Genomic DNA, 14,528 nt, shown 5'->3' on the forward strand with positions numbered 1-14,528 from the left:
AAATACTAGAGTAAATACTCCTAGTTCAGAGATCTTCCTGACTCAGAAGAAAAGCTTGTGGTGAGATGTTTGACATTTCACTTCTGCTAAGGGTTAATTTAAGACCCATGCAACATTCACTGAATGCCTTAAGTGAGGCAGGACTGTCTTGTCTCAGCATCTGAGAAAGGAAATGAGGACAGAAAGGAATTTTTTGAGTGGAAAACACTTGCAGTCTCTGAGAAACAAAAAATAACATTAAGTGAAGAATGGCCACTCTACGGTCAGCTTTAAAGAGGCTTAGATCAGTTCATGCAGAGAGAAGAAAAATCAAAAGCAGGTAAGTTGATTGAACATTTAATTGTAATAAACTGACTATGCCTCTCCTGTTTGCTAAACTGCTTACGAAGCATAGTTAGTTTTTTAAGGGTTCACACCATATGCTCCACTTATATAAGTAGGTAGTGTTCTTTACAGCACATAAATAAATTTCCATCTGAAAAATAAGTATATTTCAATATCTGACTCTCACCTAATTGAGCTGGTGTCATGGCCTACAGTAATATATGGTAAGTCACATCTTCTTCATTTGTTTAATCTCCTCATTCCCAAGAGTCTTTCTGACTTACATTCCTTGGATAATGTTGACATCTGAGTTGCAAGAGTCCCCAGAGAAGGCTGTTTATGTAAAGTGCATCTCCATGAGACATCTCAAAGAGGGGTCAGTATCAATATCCTCACTTCACCAGTGGGAGAGAATAAGGAGCTTTGTAGCTCTAGCTTCTTCTCAGGCAAGTGTACCAGGCTCTAACAACTGGGCAGTCTTCTCCCTTATGCTTTGTACAGGGATCGCTCTCCACAGCTTATTCTTGTGCATGACTGTAGTGGTCCTACTGAGCTATACCTCACAAACTCAGTGAATATGAGAACTTCTGTAGAGTGCCTGGGAGATTTCCACTAAAATGTTCTATTCGCATTTTTCTCCCCCTGAATGTAGTGCAGAATTGTGTTGAGCTGACCTAAAAAACCCATGAGCAATCGCCATCTGCCAGCACACTGAGTAGTGGCCATTTTATTTTGCCTCTCTTTGTCATAACCTATTAAGCTAGTCTGGCTCATCTACACACTAAAAATGGCTGCAATCCCACAGAGGATGAAGGATCCTTTTTTTAGGTAAAACCAAGAGATCATTAGAAGCTTCCTAATGCTATACTGTAACACAACATGAAAAACCTCCAAATGCGTTGCACCTCATTCCCATTTAGTACTGTGAAACCCAATTCTTTATTTAATCATCTAAATAAGAAGGGCTTTCAATTTGTAACCTGATTGTCTGTAAACAGATAGCAATAGGTGTCCTGGAATTCCTTCCAGTATTACTCAGGAAGTAAAAAATAGTTGTGGGGTTTTGTCCCCAGGTCTCCCAGATGAGTTTCAGTACCAGTGAAATTTTTCAGAATCAACCTCTATAATGCGTCAGTCAGCCCCATGCATTATGACTACCTCTGTTAAGAAGAAAAGGAGGGTAATTGTTGTAGGTGATTCCCTTCTGAGGGGGACAGAGGGCCCAATATGCCAACCAGACCCATCCCACACGGAATTCTGCTGCCTTCCTGGGGCCCAGGTCAGAGATTTCACTAGAAAACTCTCGGGTCTAGTACAGCCCTCTGATTACTACTTGCTATTAGTTCTGCAGGTGGCCAGTGATGAGGTTTCAGAGAGAAGCGCAAGAGCAATCAAATAGGACTTCAGGGCACTGGGGCAACTGGTTGAAGGATCAGGAGCACAGGTAGTGTTTTTCTCAAGCCCTTCCGTGGCCGGGAAGAACAATACTGAAAGGAACAGGAAGACTTATCTAATTAACACGTGGCTCAGACACTGGTGCCATCGGTGGAATTTTGGTTTCTTTGATCATGGGGAGGTTTACACGGCACCAGGCCTGCTGGAAGCAGATGGAATTCACCTAACTCAAAGTGGGAAAAGGATTCTTGCAAATAAGTTGGCGGGGTTCATCAAGAGGGTTTTAAACTAGGTTCAAAGTGGGTGTGGGGTGTAGCCATGCCCACAAGAGCAGAGCCTAGGGGTGGCGTGCTGAAGTTGGGAGTGAAACCAATAGACCAGCCCAAGTGCATCTACATCAATGCAGGCTTTATGGGCAAAACCAGGAGTAGCTGAAAGCCATTGTGCAGCAGGACAATGTGCTGGTTTTGGCTGAGAAGGGGTTAATTCTCTTCACTGTGGGGGGTCGGCTACCTTTCCAGCTTCCCGCGCTCTGCCAGGTGGCGGGGGGGGGGGGCTGGGAGGGGCAGGGCCATGGCGGGGGCGTCTGACCCCGACTGGCCAATGACACGTTCATTCCATACCACGTGACACCATGACCAGTATATTAAGGGGGGCTGTTGCGGCTCGGAAAAGGTGCAGCGTCGGGTCGGTGGGCGGTGAGCGGCTGCGTCATGTGCGGTTTGTTTCAGCAGTTCGTTCCCCTCCCCCCTCCCTTCCCTCCCCCCGCTCCGGGTTTTGCGCCTCTCGTTTTCTTTCCACTGCATTTTTGTTGTTGTTTGATATTTTTTTAATCTTAATTATTAAACTGTTCTTATCTCAACCCACAAGCATTAACCTTCTGATTCTCTCCCCCATCTACCAGTGGGGGAGTGAGCGAGCGACTCTGTGGGGCTGAGTTGCCGGCTAAACCATGACAGAGAAATATCACTTAGTTGCCATCACAGAGACATGGTGGGATGATTTTTATGACTGGAGCGCTACAATGGATGGCTATAAGCTCTTCAGAAGGGATAGGCAAGGAAGGTGGTGGGGTGGTTCTGCATGTTAGGAAGTGTTTCAATTGCATAGAGCTTAGCAAATTTGATGATAAGGTTGAGTGTTTATGGGTAAGGATGAAGGGGAAGGCCAACGAGGCACATATCCTGCTGGGGGTCTGTTATAGACCACACAAGCAGGATGAAGAGGTAGATGACATGTTCTACAAGCAGCTGGGGGAAGTATCACAATCGGTTGCCCTTGCTTTAGTGGGGGACTTCAATTTACCAGATGTCTGCTGGAAATACAACATAGCAGAGAAGAACCAGTCTAGGAGGTTCCTGGAGTGTGTGGAAGATAACTTCCTCACACAGCTGGTAAGTGAACCTGCCAGGGGAGGTACCTCACCTGACCTCCTGTTCCAAACAGAGGACTGGTGGGAGATGTGGTGGTTGGAGGTTGTCTTGGGCTTAGTGACCATGACATGATTGAGTTCTCGATTCTTGGCAAAGTAAGAAGGGTCATCAGAACCACTACCATGGACTTCCGGAGGGAAGACTTTGGCCTGTTCAGGGCACTGGTTGGGAGAGTACCTTGGGAGACAGTCCTGAAGGGCAAAGGTGTCCAGGAAGGCTGGGCTTTCTTCAAGAAGGAAGTCTTAAACGTACAGGATCAGGCTGTTCCCAAGTGCCGCAAGATGTACTGGTGGGGAAGATGACCAGCCTGGCTGAACAGGGAGCTTCTGCTGACACTCAGGAATAAAAGGAGAGGTTACGACTCTTGTAGGAAGGGGCAGGTAACAAAAGAAGAGTACAGAGACCTCATGAGGTGTTGCAGGGACAAAATTAGGCAAGAAAAAGCCCAGCTAGAACTCAACCTGGCCACTGCTAAAAAGGATAACAAAAAATGTTTTTACAACTATATCAACAACAAAAAGAGAATCAAAGAGAATCTCCATCCTCTATTGGACGTGGAGGGGAACACTGCAACTGAGGATGAGGAAAAGGCTGACGTACTAAATGCTGTCTTTGCCTCAGTCTTTAATAGTCAGACCAGTTATCCCCAGGGTATTCAGCCCCTGGAGCTGGAAGGCACGGATGGATCGCAGAATAAACCCCCTGTAAGCCAGGACGAAGCAGTTTACGAATCGCTGAGCCTCCTGGACACTCACAAGTCTATGGGGCTGGATGGGATCCACCCGAGAGTACTAAGGGAGCTGGTGGAAGAGCTCGACAAGCCATTCTCCAGCAGTCCTGGTTAACAGGGGAGGTCCCAGATGACTCGAGGCTTGCTGATGTGATGCCCATCTACAAGAAGGGTCGGAAGGAGGATGCAGGGAACTACAGGCCTGTCAGCTTTACTTTGGTACCGGGGAAGGTTATGGAGCCATTCAGCTTGAATGAGTTCACCAGGCATGTGGAGGACAACCAGGGGATCAGGCCCAGCCAGCACAGCTTCGTGAAAGGCAGGTCCTGCCTGACCAACCTGATCTCCTTCTATGACAGGGTGACCTGCCTAGTGGATGAGGGAAAGGCTGTGCATGTTATCTACCTGGACTTTAGCAAAGCCTTTGACACTGTCTCCCACAGTATCCTCCTAGAGAAGCTGGTGGCTCATGGCTTAGATAGGTGTACTTTTTACTGGGTAAAAAACTGGCTGGATGGCCAAGCGCAGAGAGTTGTGGTGGATGGAGCTAAATCCAGTTGGCAGCCGGTCACAAGCAGTGTCCCCCAGGGCTCAGTATTTGGGCCAGTCTTGCTTAATATCTTTATCAATGATCTGGATGAGGGAATCAAGTGCACCCTTAGTAAGTTTGCAGATGACACCAAGTTGGGCAGGATTTGACCTGCTTGAGGGTAGAAAGGATCTACAGAGGGACCTGGACAGGCTGGATCGTTGGGCTGAGGCCAACTGGATGAGGTTTAATAAAGCCAAGTGCTGGGTCCTCCACTTTGGTCACAACAACCCCATGCAACACTACAGGCTTGTGGAGGAGTGGCTGGAGAGCTGCCTGGTGGAAAAGGACCTGGGGGTGTTTGTTGACAGCCAGCTGAACATGAGCCAGCAGCGTGCCCAGGTGGCCAAGAAGGCCAACAGCATCCTGGCTTGTATCAGGAACAGTGTGGCCAGCAGGAGTAGGGCAGTGATTGTTGCCCTGTACTTGGCACTGGTGAGGCCGCACCTTGAATACTGTGTTCAGTTTTGAGCATCTCAATACAAGAAAGACATTGAGTTGTTGGAGCGTGTCCAGAGAAGGGCAACAAAGCTGGTGAAGGGTCTGGAGAGCAGGTCTTATGAGGAGCGGTTGAGGGAACTGGGGTTGTTTAGTCTGGAGACAAGGAGGCTGAGGGGAGACCTTATACCCCTCTACAACTACCTGAAAGGAGGTTGTAGTGAGGTGGGTGTCAGTGTCTTCTGCCAAGTAACAAGCAATTGGACAAGGGGAAATGGCCTCAGGTTGTGCCAGTGGAGGTTCAGATTGGATATGAGGAAAAATTTCTTTACTGCAAGAGTGGTCAGGCATTGGAACAGGCTGCCCAGAGAGGTGGTGGAGCCACCATCCCTTGAGGTATTTAAAAGATGTGTAGATGTGGCACGTCAGGGCATGGTTCAGGAGGCATGGGGGTGTTGGGTTGATGGTTGGACTTGATGATCCTAGAGTTCTTTTCCAGCTTAATGAGTCTATGATTCAATCTATTTATTTGTAAATGCATTCACCTTAAAATATTCTGAGATTTGTCATGCTCAGTCTTCACAAAAAAGAGGAATCTTTGTGGCTGAGGGGTGAAGATGTGATAAGCATGTGTGCAGCTTTTGGTAAGTTAGGAAAATCTGGAAAGGTGTCTCGTTTTCAACAGTTTAAAAGCCAGCTGCTTCATGGATGCAGAATATTCACAGCTTATCAGGCTATGAAACTGGAATAGTAAAGAGTCCCATCTCAACCATGTGTGGGATTCAGGATGATGGCTTACATGACCAAATTGGAAGTGACTGTACACATACCTTGGCTATTTTCAGCACCAATGAAGTGCAAATTGAAACACTATAACGCCTCAATACCTTAATTCTATTTCAGTACACGGTCTCCCTTCTCATGCAGACTGGCCTTTGCTTGGGCTTGACTTCTTTGACCAGTAGCTGACAAATTGGAAAGATGATGCTCCATTCTGTGTAAATTTTAAAATAATTTTCCATTAAAAATTAATTACAACTGAACTACATTTTCAGTTAGGCAGTTGTTGCTTGCTGTGCCCTAAACCTCTTACAGCCCAGCTGAAACGTTCACCACCTAAGTTTTAAAGAAGTTAAAACTGCAGCTTAAGCTTTCTAGATACACTGCTATATCTGACCGTTTAATATAAAAATAGGGTTTTGGAGAAAAGCAAATCTCAGATGAAAAAGTAATTTCCATCCCACAGTTCTAGCAGGATTCTGCTTCTCTCTGAATACTGAAGGCCATTTGTCTTTCTCAGTTGTGCTTCCAGCACCTATGACAAACTGTCTGTAAAATCACCAGAGACAGGCTGAGTAGAGCTATCTTCAACAAGGAATATCCCAATGCAGTTGTAACCTTGTTTTTCCTGAAGAGAGGAGGGACAGTTGGAGAGGGAGAATTAAAAATCTTAGCTGAGATTTTTTGACTGGGGCTATTGATGCTTGCCACACACCTCCTGGGATGCCAATACACAGGACAGCTTTGTGCCGGCGTTGTCCAGTAGCTTTCATTCAAGTCTCGTTTTCACAGAGCTTTATGAGGTCTGGATCATCCATGGTACTTCAGGAAGAAAATGAAATGAAGCCATTAAAATGGACTCACTCAGGACAACAAATGGTGAGTATCATTGCACCCAGTTTTTCATTTAGAAGCTTAATATCTGCCCCAAGCATGCAGTCTGTGCCTTCACTGTTGTCAGTGAAGGTTGAGAGCTTGCAGTACGGCTAATCATTGCACCCCAGGACCAGTGTCTGAGAAGTAGATCAATAATGCACCTCCCTACCTGCAGTGGTTTTTCACCAGAACCACTAATGATGTGCCTGCTGATTTATTTTTGTCTTGTTCTCCTCTGGAGAATGTTTTGCCTGACAAAGTGTATTTTTAAAATGGGAGAATGTAGATTGCACCAGCTTAACCACTAGAAATTATCCTTTTATATCTTTTAAATAAGAAGGCAGAAGCTGGTTCCAAAGAATAATTTAGCTCAAATGCAAAATGAAGCCTGTCAAAATCACCTGCTTTCCCTCTTTGGTATCTGAACTCTCTCCCCAGACCACACTGGTCTGAGATGAATATTCTGGTGCCTTTGAGATGGTTGTTTCTTAGGGGAACCAACAAAAAATACTTTATTGCCCTGTTATCTTCCTCAAACAGGAGACCTCACTAGAACTCAGGGTAGATTAAGAGCCTGCCCTTGAACTCACAGACTGCAGTAGCATTAGTGTGTGTTCGCCTCAGCAGTGCTGGGCTCAAAGTCTGCATAGGTGTTACAGGATGTAAATAATATGGGTTGATTCTCTGTGACTGTCCCATAGCTGCTTCTGTTAGTTAAAAAAAAACCCAAACGTATCACCATGCAGTGGTCCTAAGGAATAACTTTCCTAGTGGGAAGGGTATCAGCATTTCCTCTGAGACATACGGTTATTTCTCTTTCTTCTTCTAACACAATGACTTTATGCTAATAAAAATGTTAATTTAAAAAAAATGTTTCTAGCAGCTTTTATGCTGAACATAATAACTATTGATTTGTCCCTGAGCAAGTAAAATGAAGCTTAACTTTGTGCGACTTGCCACCTGCAGAGTTTTATATATATCACCAATTCTGGATCCAGAGATATATTTCATGTCATTGCAAACCTGCTTTTAACCTTTTTGGTTTTAAGATCCAAACATATTCTCACTAGACCATGGTTAGATGCCTGTGTTTCTTTCAAAGGAATGTTGTTCTGCTCCTCATAAGGAAAGCTATTTCCTAATAGCAAAACTTATTTAAAATTTGATAATCACCTGCAGATGCCAAACCTCATCAGTGTTTTTGACAAATGAAAAAATTAACATATCAGTTCAAATAATATCCATGTCTCTCCTTGATTCTGTTATCATTCTATTTGTATATCAGCAACCATACTTGGATTTCCAGGTGTAGCCTGGTAGGAATTTCACAGGAAAGCATTGCAAAAACTGTATGAAATCACCTTTTTTATTGGCTGTGATTCCATTTCAAAAGAACATCATACCATTTACCCACATCATGCACCAACAAGTAGCAGGCAAATAACAAGTGAAATTCACATTCACAAAGTCTCTACTTTAAATTGTCTTCTAGCTACTTGGAGAGTACTGCATGCATCTGAAAGAAAGCTGGGGAGCATTTCTACTAGAAAATGCATGGCTAAGTTGAACTTTGCTCTCTGTGTGTGAAGGAGAGAGAAAGAGAGAAAACAAGCAATTTTTTAAGGACAGTATTGAACATTTTACTAACTCAGCACATGAAGAAACAGTTATCAAGATAACATATATTCAGAACACATACAGACAACCTGCAGATACATAAGACATTACTTTGAGGTCACAATAACTAATTTCTAACAATGCTTACTCTACCACAGTAAGCTTGCCAAAAAGATGTATTCAGCAGCATTCAAATGAACTTTCTTGACGAAGGAGAGGGACTGGGTGGGACCTAAGCCAACGTATGGTACTAGAAACATAGAGGAACTCCAAAGTGATTTAGCACATGAATTATTTTTATTATTATTTTAAACACAAGAGTAGCATTCATAATTAATATTGCAGTCTGATTTCATATGGCTTTCTCTAAAGATAAATATGAGTTCACAAGTTCAATGGCAAACTAAATCTTTTGCCCTCCAAATGTGGAGGCTCTTTGACTTTTTTTTAACTAACCAATAAGGTCTTGGAGCTGTGAAGGAAAATGGCTGCAGTGTCTAGCCACCAACCTTTCTGTGTAAATAAAAACTAGCTAAAAAAGCAAAAGACCTCATTTACCTGAGATTGAACAGACCACTGATGCAAATAAAACAATGGCATGGAAAGACAAAGAGATATTCAGAATCCAAACAATGAACCATGCTTCTCTTTGGTATTAAGTGCTTCAACACCTGCTTGAGTGCTGAGGGGGAAAGTGTCCAAGACAATGCTTCTCACCTCCATGTATAAGCCAAAGGTGCCTGTGTCCCATGTTGCCAGTTCAGAGTAGGAAGGGAAATGGATGGGGAAAAGGGAGGGGAGAGTGCCTGGTCTCGAGTCTGTTCAGCATGTCTCAGGCACTTTGGGGGCAGTGGAAAGACTTGAGGAGAGATCCAAAACCCATGCAAGGTGCCAAAACTTATGTGAGGCACAACCAAGCAAAACCTGTCCAGTACCTGTGGTAGATCTTTTGTCATGTTTCTTTAGTGAAAAAAAACAAAAAAAAAAGGAAAATTAAAATACGAACTACCAGCTCACACCTGGCTGAACTCTCTGCTGTCCCGGGAGGAAGGGCTGGGCAGGTGTGGAAAGCTGAGTTGCAGAAGAGATGAAAGGGCTGGCCTGGGAAGCTCCCACAATGAAAAAGACCCAGCAAACATTATTTAATAAACCACCTTTCCTTTCCCTCCTGCTCTGTGAGTCTGGCATGAGGCCTAACAAACTCAGCACAGAGTTCTTATGGACCTCTTCAGGGTTCAAATAGGGATGTTCACACAGCTCAGGAGCTTGGCTCAAAAAGGAGTATTTTTCATGCTCTGAGCATGGGGAGAGCAGTACCTGTTTATGAAATTTGAGCACAGGCCACACAAGACCCTGCCAAGACCAGTCATTCAATGGCACAGATGCTGAGGCACAGGTAGAAAAAATAATTCAAAACACTCTTCCCTTCCCTCTCTTCTCCCTTTCTTTTCCCTTTTCCTCATCTTCCACACATATGTGCACTCACATGCACATCAAACTGTCAGGGAGACTGTAAAAACAAACAAACGAACAACTGGCAGTACCATTATGCAAGGAAGACACCAGGCAGAAAATTCTGATTTTATGTCAGGAAACGTATTTGGCTGGATGAGGATATGAGTCCATGATGGGGGCTAGGGAAAGGTCAACGAGAAAGTGGCAGAGAACGGCCAAAGCAGAACAGAATGACCTCATCCTCTTTGTTTGTTTGTTTTTTTGTTTGCAGAATTCTCCAGCACAAGGCCAGGGGAAAATACGAATGGATGTATTCCTTTTAGCAGGGACACATTCCTGCTCGTTCCACTTATGTATTAGAGGATGCAGGCTGCAGAGATTAGTCAGAGCATTTCAAAAATATTGATGTCAGTGTGTCAGTGTGATCTGGGCTAGAATATTTCACTACCAATGAGTGGCTGAAGCAAAGGGCCAGCCTCTGCCTTTCAGCTTTCAGGGGTGTTGGATTTAGTTCCCTCTGTGGCAGAGCATCAAAAACTGCTACTGCCTTTGTGACAGGAGGGTTTTCAATTCTTTGAAGTTTACTTAAATAGTAATTTAACAGTGGTTGCTGAACTTGTATGGGGTGAGTAGGACACTTTCCCTGGAAAATGATAAATTGCTCAACACTGCTCTGCTACACCCAAGCATTGATTCAGACACTCATCTTGCATTAAATGAAGCTTAGGACAAAAAAACCCACTGGTATTATCCAAAAGAGTAAAACCTACCTTTTCTTTACTGTGGGAAGTGCTTGGCAGTTTGTACTTGAATGAACATGTCTTTTTTGTAGAACCAGCCTGAAATAGGTTGCATCTTTATCAGCTGGTTCTGACTTGTAGATCAATCAAACTTCCTCAGTCTCCACTTTGGATTTGGTAGAAACCTATGGTTGAAGTTATCTGTGAAGAAGCATGGACAAGCATGCCTAAGAATTGGATGGGGAGGCCAAAATACATATATTTCTTCTCTTTCCTAATATTTTTCTCTATTATGAGAGATGCTGCTTAAAAGGCACAGAGTTCACAAGCTCATTGCCTTAACTATGGTGCAGATTTCTTCTGCTTACCTGAAAAGATGATAAACATCTTTTAAAATACTTTATCCAGGAAAGTACTGAGATGTTTGCCTAAACTCAGTTCAACTGAACATGTGTGTCAAAGAAGCTCCACTGAAGTAAAATGCTTGATTTAGGGTACATAATGAAGTGTCTCAGATTGCTTTCCTTTTTGTTGTCAGTAGAAAATGTGTTTTTGCTTCCAAATCTCTTCCCTTTACTTATGAAACTTTTGTTGTTCCCATGACAGGGACAAACAAGCCTAGTTCTGCCAGGCAAACCCTGATTCTCTTACAAGATTGTGAGGCTGAGATGGCATGATGTTCTCACAGCAGCAACTACAGAGACCTAGCCAAATGCAAAAATTCCAGGATCAGCATTTCAGATGACAAGCCAGACACCTGATCATAGGGTCTATATTCAGAATAAATCTATGTATGTAAGTCTGTGTATGTACAAGCAAGTCAACCTCTCCAGTAGAATTTGGCTTATGTTATGCAGTTACTTGATACCTGAAGCGCTATGTTGAGAAGCTCTCTGTAACTGTGTCTGGGAAAGGCAACAAAGATAATGGTGAGACAGATTTCCTCACATCTGACTAACATAAAGGGATGCCACACACTGTTATAATATTAACTAGTTTCTGCACAGCACTGGAGAAGCATTCTCACTTTATGCCTTTATAGTAGGTAGAAACTGAAACTTAAACTTTACATCTGGAGAAGCTCAGTGGGGCAGGAAATTAAGTGACCTCCCCAAGGCAATGCAGTAATTTAGCATGATACACGGTAGGTGAACTCAGGATTTCTGGATCTCCAGGGCCACCGCACTCTCCCACACAAGGCAGGAAGGGGTGGGCAGAACACAGCCACAACAATATACAGGAAACCAAATGTCCATCTTGCAACCACCGCAGGGAATGGAACGGCTGAATATGTCACTGGGCAGAAAGAGGAAGGTTAGTTAATCAGAGCAGTCTATGTACTTGGTCACTGGCTTCAAAGGGGTTGGGGAGATCCTCTACTAGAGCACCATGCACTTTCATGTGGTTTCAGGTCTCAGAATGGCAGCAGTCTGACCAAATCTGCTCTTTCAAGTTAAGTATATGGCTAATTCCCAAAGTAACATGACTCTTGCTTAGATTCTGGGCATTTAACTTCCACCAGCATCTGAGGGCAGATGACTCACTTCTTCCACATTTCTGAGTTAATGTCAGCTGTGTATGTCATGTACGATTTACTTTCCAAATAATCTCCTATTCATGCCAGTGATGAAATTAAAACAGAAAGGCTCTGTATCCATGGGAGAAATGAGATATCCCTTCCAAGGACAGACATGCTCAACAACAAATGGCTAGTGTGAGCCAATCAACAAGAACATTAATAATAGTAACAGCTAATAATTATTATCAATAAAAATAAAAAGATAATTAAAGAGAATTAAAGAGAATTAAAGAGGCCACTGTTCACACTTAGTGAATACGCTTTCCTGCTTTGGATGGAAATGCATGTGAGGTTGTTCCTTTTCTATGCTTAATGTACAGTTGCCTTATTTAACATACATAGTACTATGGCTTATAATAAAAGTTGTGTAGTCTGCAGCTTTTTAATCTTTACATCCATTCAGAGGCATCTACTGGATGTGACTATGTACAAAGAAGGAATGGATTAGTCTTGGGCTGGAGGGAAGGGAAAAAGGCAGTCAGAAGGGAATGGGAAGCAAAGGGACCTCTAGTGAGCAGTAGAGGCCAGAGGTGGGGAGGGCTACATGATGGATGGCAAGATTGTAAATCCCCATTGGGCAAAAGAGAAATCCTTTGCAGTACTGTTTATGCCCGTCTAACAGTCTGCAGTTATTACTTCTTGAACATGTCCTGCAGGGGCCCTGGTAAGTATTTGATGACTGTGTCTAGAATGCTCTCTTCTTCCTCCTCCTCTTCATCCCCACAGCCAGGAGGGATTGCCTTCTTTGGGCGCGTCAGACTCCCTTCAGCATTAGCTTCCAGTGCAGCCTGGGCCTCTGCTTCCTTTTCTTCCTTCTTCTTTATCCCATACTGCAGAGGAGAGATAACACATTGTCACCCACCTCCAAATAGGATTACTGATGAAGCCAACCATCATGCATGGTACCTCATATTGAACTCAATATGAACTTCACTGTTAATATTCTCCTTTTGCTCTTTTACACAGACACCCAAATTATCAATCCTAACAACTCCCCTCTAAGCACGGCCCAGTGGATGGACAGCTCTCACAAGACAAGATGGTCATATGCTCAGATCACTCAGAAACAAGCACAGGAGAGAACTTGGGATTATATAGCTGTGGGTTTCACAAAGACAGTACGAGCTCTTTGTTAGTAAAGTTTTGCAGTGCTATGCTACTGGTGTAGATTCTCCTCATTTCCATTAAAAAGTCTGATGCTCAAGTCCATCATCCACAATGATTTTGAAATTCCATCTGCAGCATTTTATAGTAAAGAGTTATGCATGTGGCAAAGCTTCAGGAACAAAATAATTATCAACAAAAGAAAGCAGAGAGGACAGGACAGACAGGCAGACTGAAGTGAAAATTACAGTTTTAGATATTCTCATGTGGGAGATACCCTACAGAACCTCATCCCTTTTCTCTTGGTGTAAGTGTGATAGAAAGATGTTTTAGTAAAAATAAACTTAATGAGAAACTCTGTCTGTATTTGCATGTGGAACTCTGCACTTCTGGGGGTAAAGCTGACTCATACTGCCTGAAAAGAAACATCCTTAAGCTTGTGAGTAGAATGGATACCTGAAGTTTGCTACTCCCATTGAGAATTAAAGACATGCCAATAAGACTTCACATAGGTAACCAGAATCTCATTTTATGATTTTCATATTCAAAATTCCACATTTAATAGAAGAGTATAGATACGCCTGAGTGAATCAGACTAGCAAGAGAAGTGCTGTAGTATCTCAGCTCCCGCAGTAACTAGGGACCTCTTTCCAACGGCTAGTTTGAAGGTGTTTCCAAGGAAAACAATTTCTACTCCACCAACACTCATCACTCCTCAGCCTTCTTACATTTCAGTAATTCTCAGGTTTTGCAGCTATTTCCATAAGTGTTTGCACAGAAATTTTGGAAATTATGGTGATACGTGATTTAAAAAATCAAGTCAAACATGCAAACATGCAAATCTACAGCAACGAGGATACCTGCAAGCTGCACTCTATTACTTACAATCATTTCACTTCAGCTACTTTAGGGAGGCATTTGAGCTTTGTGAGGAATAGGAAAGGCATTCAGGTCTGCTGTAGCAGCTATCAGCTTCAAATCATTGCTCTGTAAAATCCAGATGCCTTTATTGATTCCTTAATTTTAATTAAAGTACAAAATGGAAATAAGATTGCTCTCAATATATCAAAAACATAAAGTAACTAACCTAAACCCATGCAAAGGCCAGCAAAACATTTTGCATGAATAAGCTTGAAAAGAACTTTGAAAAGAAAATTAGATATGATTTAAAAAACATCAAGGAATTATGTTGGTAAAAGTATTCAGTATTTTCTAGTATCAATAGTATGGTACTGTGAAGTACCATGAAGTAGATGCTCTTTTCATGATTTTCTCTTTTCATTTTTTTCCATTAAGAATAGATCAAATTGTTTCCCAGTAAAGCAAAAAATGCATTTCTGCTGTCATGACTTTTTGATTTCAAAGGGCTCTTGGGTTTGTCAAGAAACTGCTAAATATTTCTAAGCAAAGGCAATATTTTTGCTTCCTTTCTCCAACACCATTAAGATTTAGGATGACCGCCTGCAAG

The 14,528-nt window shown here is 42.9% G+C and overlaps 1 protein-coding gene across 5 annotated transcripts in view; it reads right to left on the bottom strand.

Annotated features, from left to right (window-relative positions):
* Positions 1-7,913: 7,913 nt before the first annotated feature.
* CPLX1 (complexin 1) overlaps positions 7,914-14,528 on the bottom strand; it is a 116,155-nt gene continuing 109,540 nt past the window's right edge. For 4 of the 5 annotated variants that reach the window (XM_064438058.1, XM_064438057.1, XM_064438059.1 and 1 more), the window contains one exon: positions 7,914-12,786. In XM_064438058.1, coding sequence (XP_064294128.1) covers positions 12,589-12,786 — 198 coding nt within the window. In that variant the 3' untranslated portion in view covers positions 7,914-12,588. The remainder of the gene's footprint in view (positions 12,787-14,528) is intronic. The other variant, XM_064438061.1, reaches the window with a different exon arrangement.

This window comes from Phalacrocorax carbo, chromosome Z, assembly GCF_963921805.1.
Source record: "Phalacrocorax carbo chromosome Z, bPhaCar2.1, whole genome shotgun sequence".
In the NCBI taxonomy this organism is placed as follows: domain Eukaryota; kingdom Metazoa; phylum Chordata; class Aves; order Suliformes; family Phalacrocoracidae; genus Phalacrocorax; species Phalacrocorax carbo.